At 47.6% G+C, this 10,136-nt stretch overlaps 1 protein-coding gene across 7 annotated transcripts in view; it reads right to left on the bottom strand.

Annotated features, from left to right (window-relative positions):
• NF1 (neurofibromin 1) overlaps positions 1–3,554 on the bottom strand; it is a 265,097-nt gene extending 261,543 nt beyond the window's left edge. For 5 of the 7 annotated variants that reach the window (XM_047705866.1, XM_047705868.1, XM_047705870.1 and 2 more), the window contains exon 1: positions 3,091–3,554. In XM_047705866.1, coding sequence (XP_047561822.1) covers positions 3,091–3,150 — 60 coding nt within the window. In that variant the 5' untranslated portion in view covers positions 3,151–3,554. The remainder of the gene's footprint in view (positions 1–3,090) is intronic. The other 2 variants (XM_047705869.1, XM_047705867.1) reach the window with 1 other exon arrangement.
• Between the last annotated feature and the right edge of the window lie 6,582 nt (positions 3,555–10,136).

Raw genomic sequence — 10,136 nt, forward strand, 5'->3', positions numbered from 1 at the left:
GTTTAGGTGCAAAACTAGCAGGTTACAGCAATTTCATTTTACCCACCTGGAAATGAGGACTTAAGCTCTAAACGTCAAGATGGAACACTACCACTTCTTTTAACGGGGTCTACCGCATCAAGTTGCCAAGCAATACCCATCAGAGTACAAGACATTATCAGCAGTGGCTAGCAATGCATTTCTGCTTCAATCACCATAAATATCAGAAGGCCAACCAAAACATCAATTCAATCATAAACAGAGTTGCTACCTTTAGACTTGCACATGCTCTCTGGCTCAACACACACATCTTAGCTGTAATAAGCAGCAGCCTGAATCCCTCTGGACCCAGTGAAACAAAACACAGACAACATATCCAAAACTTAAAACTTTTAGAAATCGCTGAAACATTTAAGACTCTTATAATAAATACCTCTTACTACATGCAGAGCTTTCTTTCCCCTCAATAAAAATGTAAACTCTTCTCTCTTAACTATACTTATCGGGTTATTAAAACAAATCCTACGAGATACTTTCAAGAAAAAGTATTCCTGATTGTGCAGCATGTGATACTTCCCATACTGAGGTTCTTATTATTAGGTCTGCTATGAGACCTTGGAAAGTCATTTAATACATCTGTGCCTCAGTTTTCTCACTTTCCAACCTCAAGGTAAACTCTATCTGAATTAAACATTTATTACTTCTATAGTAAGTTAAAGTATACAAAAAGTACCTTATATTAAACACTGAAAACCTTATACTTTTGTTAAATAGTCAGCGGGCTTTATTTAACCTTGTAAGAGAAAAATGTAAGGAATAATTTGCCCTATGTATCTTTCTCTTAATTACAACATAAGGAATATATTTTTTAAAAATGCTTCCGTTGAAAACTCTTAAGTTCTTAATTTTTAACAGATGGTGGCGGGTTTGATCCCACAATATTCATAACAAGGCAAACAACAAAGCCTAAGGTCCTTTAACACTGGAGACAAAAAGAAGGAAATATTTACTTGCATTACTGGGCATATAATCAAATCATTCTTCTTTTAAAATTTAGAAAGCTATCTTTTTTGTATGTGGCAGATAAGCCTAGAGAGCAACAGGTAAGAAGAAATAAAGTTTAAAAACTGGGAAAAAATTATTTAATAAAAAAATTAGAGGGCGCCTGGGTGGCTCAGTTAGTTGGGCGGCTAGTTCAGGTCATGATCCCGGAATCCCAGAATTGAGTCCTGCATCGGGATCCCAGCTCTTCAGGGTGTCTGCTTCTCCCTCTGACCTTCTCCCCTCTCATGCTCTCTCTCACAGTCTCTCTCTCAAATAGATAAAATCTTAAAAAAAAAAAAAATTGGAGAACAACAATGATGGTGTGAATCCTTCAAATTCCTGCATCCAGATTATGCTGTCCACAAGGTTCAGCTTTGGGGTTCTTTCATGTCCTTTTTAAATCCTTTTCAAGATTACACAGAGAAAGTCTTTTCCCTCAAGTTTTTAATCTAATGCTCTATCAATAACACAACCTAATGCAGTAACATCTTACTTCCTCAGATAGATTAGTAGTACACTTGGTTTAGATGCTTTTTGGTCTAGAAGGAGAATGCAGGAGTTGTCTCGCCCAAGCTCCCGACAGCTTTGTAATTCTACTTTATCTCTGTCCTTTCTTTTCCAACTTCTTCTCCATCCTGCTTCCTATTCCCAAGTATCTTTTAGACAGGTCAGAAACACTATGAGTCCTGTAAGGAAATGTTTGTGGATCCAATAAAAGCAGAGCCCTCCTCCCGGCTCCATTCAATTCTCATGATCACTTTTAAGATTGTACCCAGTAAACAAAATGGATTAATCTTAAACAGCTCCCTCATCAGAGGAAGCCCAGGGTAGAACTGCAGCTGCAAAAGCATCCCTTTAAACCATCCCCAACTACCTACAGCAACACAAAGTTAAACTAATTCCCACTGACAAAAGGCTTCATGTGCATTCATTCTGATCAGCCCCAGTGTGTGAAGCTCAGGGAATAAAAAGGCACCTCCCCAAGCCATGCAACTTTTTTTTTTCGACCCCAAATATTCTCAATGAAAGTTCTCTTGTCAACCAAGAGGTGAGAGTTAAAAACAACAAAACACTAGCAGAATTAAAGGTTCACATCCCAGCGGTCCTTGCTCTCTGTTGTCACGGACTTAGATGTAGTTTCCCACTTTTCCTTTCACCCTTCTCCCCTTACTCTCCAAGATTCTCACTCAAAAAACCAAATTCACATTCTCAGACCACTGGCAAAATAAAGGGCGAAACTGCAATTACTAAGAAAGAAGAAAAGGAAAGATATTTCCGAAGCAGAAGGGAACGAGAACCATGGTTTCTACTACAACGGCAATGTAAATGCCAGTCTTGTCTCATCAGGATACGGGGGGGGGGGGGGGGGGGGGGGGGGGGGGGTGGGGGGGGGGGGGGGGGGGGAGGGGGGGGGGGGGGGGGGGGGGGGGACGGCCCATTTGAGTACCAAAAAAGATGGGCAGTGTTTTGCACGTGGCGCTCTTCGGGCAGGCAGAGACAAGAGCAGAAGTAAGAAAACCTGTGCTTTTCCCTGCTTTCTCTACTTTCCCCGTCCAAGAGATAAGCGAAGAAACCGTGGGTAGGGGCGGGATGTTAATCGGTTTCTCCTATTGGGGGTACACACGACAAGCCTGGGGGTTCCTTCAGCTACCCCCAGTTTGGAGGTCTACTGAGATAAGGGGAAACCCCTAAACGTTACCCACCTTCGTTCAAAAAATAAAGTAAAGGGGGGTATGATTAGATCCAGATGGAGAGCCCCAGAAAGCGCCCCCAGGTCGCTCAACCTCATTAGCAAGCGGAAGGGCTGGGATAAAGGGGATGGAGGGTCCGAGGGGTGGTCAGGGAAAAGGCCCCACCCCCCCGACTTAAGAGGGAAGGGGAGCCGGAGCTACCAGCCGTCCCCTCCTTCCCCGCACCTCCCCCCTAGGCCACCCCCTCTGGTTCCCCCCTTCCTTTCCTCCAGAGCCCGAGGCAGCCGCGGGGGAGGCGGCTGCTCCTTCCTCCCCTCACCCACTCCGCCCCCACCCCCACTTCGCTCCCACCTCCCGCCCGCCACGGGCCCGTTACCTGCTCGTCGAAGCGGCTGACCACGGCCTGGACCCATTCCACCGGCCTGTGCGCGGCCATGTCCTCCCCGCGGCCGGGGGGCGGCGGAGGGACGGGCCGGCCGGCGCCCAGGGCCGGAAGAGGGGCGGGGAGCGGGGGCCGAGGTGAGGGGCAGAGGCGAGGAGAGGGTCTGAGGAGTGCAGGGCTCCGACGTTCCCACGGGGGTGGGATGGGGGGCCTGCGCCAAGCCGGGGGTGGGACAGGGGAAGGGGGCGTTGGCGAGGAGGCAGGGGGCAAGGGGGGACGGGGGAGGGGGACCCCGGGGAGGGGAGGGGGCCTCTTGGTCGCTCTCCCCACTAGCGCCGTCTCCCCACAGCCATCACAGTCCGAGACGCCGCCATGACACCCCACCGGAAGTGGGATCCTTTCCACGGCCCGGGGAGAGGGAGAGCGAGCGAGCTAGAGATTGAGAGCGCGGCTGGGAAAGGGGAGGGGGAAGCGAGAGGGAAGGGGGCCTGCCGCGCATGCGCCCGCGCCGGCCGGTTTCATTAATGAAAAAGCGAGTCCTCCTGGAGGTGACGTCACCTAACTCCTCCGGGCCCGGAGGCGTGCGTCCCTCTTCGCCGCCGGGCTCACCTACACTCTAGTTCTGGGTTCAGCCGGGGAGAGTCCGAGCTGACCCGGGAGCATCCGCTCGCATCCCCACCGCCACAAGAGGCTCCCCCTCCCCCGCCGGCCTCCGGGTTTGGATTGCTCCCCGGGTTGGAAGTTAGGGCGCCCTAGGGCTAGCGTTTCTCCCAGCGCGCAGATCTCTGCCGCTCATCTGGGGGAGGCTGTGCAGAGTTCCTCTCTGCCTTAAGCTCTCACAAAAAATAAAGCACACAACCTCATGCTTCAAGGTCCTTCGAAGCTAGTAAAAACTGGGGAGAAACAGGAAGAGTAAGGTCAAGAAAGATTCAATTTTTTTTTTTTTAAACGGTCTCTTAAATCCCACTGCTAGACCCGATGGCAGTCAAAGTGCTCAGACTCCGGAATGAAGTCCGGACTTCCTCTGCTGAACTGATAGGCACGCAAGTTAATAAAACTAATGCACAGTTGATAATAGGTTCATGTTGCACCATCCTCGATGATCCCCTAAGGGCTTCCCATGCATTACTGATTCAACGCTCATCATCTCACTTAAGTCTTTCAATGAGCTTTTCCAATAGGTATTACCCTCATCTAACTGATGAGGGTGGGTCACAGGAGGTTCTGAGATTTGCTTGAAGTTGGTAGGTAGTCAGGATGCAAACCCAGGTGGTTTGACTCCAAAGACAACAGAGATAGGCGGTGGCTCTCCAGAAACAAAGACATTCCCTATGCCCCTAAAACCACAGTTGAAATGATTTCAAGTGAAATAGGTCACGAAATTGGTTTTCCAGGAAGAGGATTACATCCAAACAATGATCTATCTATATTGGACATGCACTTTGGAGTGAGCTATTTTTAAGTTTATCTTCCTCAATACACTTTACTTAGGATAATCTTAAAATGAGTTTAGATATTCTGAGCACACACTAATTAGCCAGTTAGGCCACATGGAATAATAGTAACTGGGTGACAAGGCAGAGCAAAACTAGTACTTTACATTACCACAAAAAAAATCCTCTACACCAGGATCCCATGCAGGGAGAGATCCACGAGAGAAGTTTCCAATCTTTGCTGGCTGGTGACTGTCCAAAATATATATTAAAATTAATATTTCATTCCACTAGAACAAGAGGATAGGGTCTAGGTCGTTCTGTAGTCCATTTTTTTTTTTTAAGATTTTATTTATTTATTTGACAGAGAGAGTGGGATCACAAATAGGCAGAGAGGCAGGCAGAGGGAGGGAGAAGCAGGCTCCCCACCAAGCAGAGAGCCCGATGCGGGGCTCGATCCCAGGACCCTGATATCATGACCTGGGCTGAAGGCAGAGGCTTAACCCACCGAGCTACTCAGGTGCCCCTGTAGTCCATTATTTAAGGATGCAACATGAATACCAACTGATTTCTTTTAGATGATGTCAGAAATGATGGTGACGATATTGAAGAAAAGGATAAATATTAAATGAATATCCATCTATGCCTTTCCCAGCTAAGACCCCTAAAAAAGCTCTCACTCATACCTCCAGAAAGTATCCCAATGCCTCCACTTCACTGCTAACCCTCCAGACCCACAATCTTCCTTTCCTTTTCTCATGCTTCCTCTGAAAGTTCCTAATTACTTTCTTGTTGCCATGGCTCTTTGTCTGTCTATTCCCCTCATTTTAGCTAGCCTGGATGCAAATGGCTAAACCCTCAGCTCCCTTGGCTCCACTGGCATTCCATTCCTGAGGTCCCTTTGTGCTTTTCTTTCCTCTCTTCTGGTTCCCCGATTCCCCATTCCTAACTCTAGGGTAAGAACACTCAAACTTCAAGCCTTGGCCCTCTGCTCTTGCTTTACTCAGGCTCCAGCCAGCATTAATTCACTAATTCATCCTAATCTGCGTTTCCTGTCCTATTGCCCCCACTGACTGCCAAGCCTCTCCTAACACTCCAAGTTCCTCTCCAATTAAAATCATTCAATTCTGCTGAACTAATATTGAGCACCTATTATATATATACCATGCTCTGTGTCAGGCAGTACATAGTACAGCAGGAATTCTAAACAAGAATGCCAAAGAGGATAATGCAAAGAGACTGTGGTTAGCTAAGAAGCACAGGCCCCCCTGCCCCACCCAGTTAAAGGGGCAGCTGTCACTCAGCTTGAGTCAATTACAGCCAAGCAGGAATATTGACACAGTGTTGCTAGATCTTCCCGTTAATCAGGAGAAGCTGGAAATCTGAATTACATATAAACTTTTCTCATTTTTACATAGCCCAGCCAATTCACATTGTTTAAAACCTTGTGCAGCCAAACGAAATAGGTCTGCTATCTGAATGTAGCCCACGGAGCACCAGTTTGTCTAACTGTGGTCTAGCGGAAAGACATGGCTTCAGTGGAGAACAGAATTAGATGGTGTCCTAACATCCCAGTTCTGCACTGTCCACTAAAAGAGTGTTCGGGGGGACTACTAGTGTTTGCTATAGTTTTAAAGGTATCACGCTTGTCAAGTATATTAAATAAAAAACAGTAAAATTAATGAAAATAAAATGCATCGCTCTCCGTTGTTTCTTGGTCACAGGCCATTCTCTGCCAATTCTGTCTCCAAGTGTCTTGTTCCAGGAACATTTGCTGCACTCTACCCATGCCCCACACCTCCAGGATCCCAAGGAGGGCCAGGCACCTCAGAACTGAGGTACCCATTTTCCCAGCTGCTGGGAGCCTTAGTGGCCCACAGCTCTCTGAATCCCTTTCCAGAAACTGCCCTTTGTAAGAGAGCTACCTCATGCCAGGTCAACCAGCCTCAGGAGAAACTGCACAAATGGCTGGAAGACGCAGGCCCCAGGGTGGGACCATCCTAAAGCACTCCAGAGCCCTCATCAGGGATCAGCTCCCAGGGGGTCAGGAAGAGGATTTGCTGTGATCAAATTTATTTCACCTTCTCTTTCTGCTTTGTCCTGCTCCCTTAGTTCTTCACAGTGTTGATCCCAAGCGTATTACCGAATAAATTTCCCTCTTGCAAATCTCTCTTTCTGAGCTGGTTTTCCATCTAAACTAATTAGTCCCATGAGTGTGGTCTGGTCCAGTGGAGCTGAATCATCTGCTGGCCACCTGGCAGTGAGACCCCAGGTGAAGCCCTTGATGGGCCCCGCATGCTGTAGCTATGCAGCTGTGAAGACTGTCAGCCATGCGGATGGAGTGGGAAGGGATAGATGGGCTATAATACCAGTGCAAGAATGCACGGGTAGACGTCATCTACCCGGCACTTTCTTATATAGGGGAGAAACAGAAATTTAAGAACTCTAAGACTGGACAGCTATTGATGGAATAAGACAATGAAAAGTTGAGGGTGTTTAATCACCAATTAAAGGCTAAAGCTAGGGGCACCTGGGTGGCTCAGTGGGTTAAAAAGCCTCTGCCTTTGGTTCAGGTCATGATCCCAGGGTTCCTGGGATGGAGCCCCACACCGGGCTCTCTGCTCTGTGGGGAGCCTGCTTCCCCCTCTCTGCCTGCCTCCCTGTCTACTTGTGATCTGTCTGTCAAATAAATAAATAAAATCTTTAAAAAAAAATAAAGGCTAAGGCTAGAGTGTCACCTCAGGAATATATAGATGGGGGGAGGGCAGAAATGCTGAGGATCAGGCCCAGAATTTCATTTTAAGAATAGTAGCACTCCAAACAGGTTGAATTCTCAGCCACAGCAAGTCTTCCATGGCAAGATCGGTGCCATGGTTAGAAAGAAGTGGGATCCTGACACTTTGGGGCATCTGGGTTGATAGACTTGGAAACCTTAAAACCCTATATCGCCCCGAACACTCTGGGTTCGTAGAAGGGCCCTACTCCCCCTGCTTGAAAGTGTAAACGTATCTACCTTACAAGGCAACATCCATCCTCCCTAGGATCCTCCTGGCCCTCTCCTCCTGTCTGCCAGACCAGTAACTGAAATCAAGTCACAGAATAACCCCATTGTGCAGATGCTGGACTGGCCAAAGAAGGAGAGGCACTATCGTGAAGGAGCTAAAAGAGTTTGCTAACTGTACATACCTTCAGAAACCAGGAGCCTATGTACGGGATTGGGTCCCCAGGTACTAAACTGGGGAGGGAGGATGGAGGAGATGAACACAATGCTAGACAAAGCAGAGTTTATTGGTATGAACGTGTCCCTGTACTATGGTATTTACAATCCTAGCAAGCTCCCATGAAATAATGCTAACAGGTCACTAGGAGGTTTCCAGGAAGCTAAGAGAAAGCAATGACCCATGCTAGGTAAAACAGAAAGGCCAGAGCCATCATAGCAGTGAATAGAAGAAGGTAGCAAAAGACTCAGAAGTAGGCATGCTAGAGTGGACGTACCATGTACATCCCACCAGCTGACTACATTGTGCCCTTTAGCACAAGCAATAAGGAGTATGCTAATGGGAGAGACATCAGCATCACTGAGAAGCTCAGTGGTGCCTCCCCTTCGCACCAGGGCTAATGGCAGGTGATTCTGTTACAGAGCTAGGCTCTGAGACTGCAGTAGGTTTGATGGGATCTTGAAGAAAGAGAGCCTGGGTGGCAACACTTAACCAACAGAAGCAAGGTTAAGCAGCATTGTCATGAATGGTCCAATTAGAGCGGCAGCTTAGGGGACATAACGCCTAGCAGAGAGTTATGGGGATAATCAATAGAACACCATGTCCCGAGAAGCAGCAGACACGGGAGGCTGGCAGGGTTCAATGTGTACACCTTTTAAAACTCAAGGATGGATGAAGAGGAGACTGAGAGAACCTGCCCCAGTGAAAAGCCACAGTCCCTTGCCTGGTTTCTGGACCTTAGCCAGTTTTCAGACCCAGAACCTGATGACTAAAGAAGACTGTGTTCCCAGCAAGAATATAGGAAAATGAGTCCTCTGGTCCTCCCAGAATGTATAATTAGAAAAGACATACTTGATAGTTGGCAAAAGCCTCACATTTGTCCCTTGGCCTGTGGGATAAGCGCAGGCATAATGGAGAAGGCCAAGTAAAAGCTTCAGAAGTTGCCCACCCCCCAGCGTAGCCAAGACTAAATTTTTCCAAAATTTATTACCCTAGGAGAATGCAGAGATAAGAGTGCCATGCCCAGAGAGCCAGAGTGACAAGGGTGGAGACTTTGCAAGAGCCTAACAGCGTGGGCCCCTACTCGCCAAGGTTGATCTGGCCACTGATGCCACCAAGTGCCCAATCTGCCAGCCACAGACACCAAATAAGACCCTATTAGGACACCATCCCTCAGGAAACCAACCAGGCTGTTGATGCCAAAATGACTTCTTCTACCCTAGAAGGAACAGTAATTTGTCTGGACTGGAATAGAAACATTCTGGGTATGGATTTGCTCTTCCTTTGCCACAAAACTTGGTGGTAGTTTTCAGCCAGCACCACTAAGGATCCACAGAATGTTTGATCCACTGACACAGGATCCTATGGAACATAGCACTGGACCAAAGAAACATCCTTAAAGTGAAACAGGTGTGCAGTGGGCCCATGACCATGAAATCCATTGGTCCTAGAATATACCATAGAATATAGCCAGGAACTGCTGGCCCAGTGGGGTGATGGAACGGCCATTTGAAGGTACCACTGAGGCCCAGCTGAGAGAGGATGGCGCACCATCCTCCAGGACAAAGAATGCACCCTAATCAGTGACAATTATTTAGTACTGTGGCCCCAAAAGTTAGAATTCATGGATCTGGGAGCTGAAAGGTAGAAGGGGTGGCCCTGGTTAACATTATCCCCAGTGACCCGCCAGGGGAATTTGTGTTTCCCATCTCCACAACTGTGGGCTATGCAGGTCTAGAGGTCCTGGTTCCCAGAGAGGAAACACTACCAAGAGGGGACACAGCAATAATTGCACGAAACTTTAAACTATGGTTGCCTCCCAGTCACTTTGGGCTGCTCATACTAAGACACCAGCAGGCAAGGAAAGGGGTCACCATCTAATCAGGGATAATCGACTCCAATCATCAGGAAGAGGTAGAGCTATTACACAGTGGGAAGCATAGAGGAGTATGTTTGGGGATCCCCTGAGACATCTCTTGATTCTCCCCTGTTCAATTAGGATGGTAAATAGTCAAGTGCAGCAGCTACATCTGAAAAGAGCATGGTGATGAGGGGCTCAGACCCTCTAAGGGATGTGGGTTCAGGTCACCCTACCACAAAAGCCACTGAGAGTAGCAGAGATGCTAGCTTAGGGTCAGGGGAATCTACAAAGGGTCGAAAAGGAAGATGATTAATGGAGGGATATAAACCTACTAATCTTACTGGTGTACATTTCCCCAGGTTAAGAGACAACCAGAATCTTGTAAGAATTGTTCCGGGAAGGGACCCACCTCACCCAAGGTCATACCTGCTCCCCAAGAAAGCCCACTTCCAGTCTAGGAAACCACCCCCTTTCTGTAGGTCCTTAAAGGCTTGACCTTTTTTTTAAGATTTTTATTTACTTATTTGA

This window comes from Lutra lutra, chromosome 16 (genome assembly GCF_902655055.1).
Source record: "Lutra lutra chromosome 16, mLutLut1.2, whole genome shotgun sequence".
NCBI lineage: Eukaryota > Metazoa > Chordata > Mammalia > Carnivora > Mustelidae > Lutra > Lutra lutra.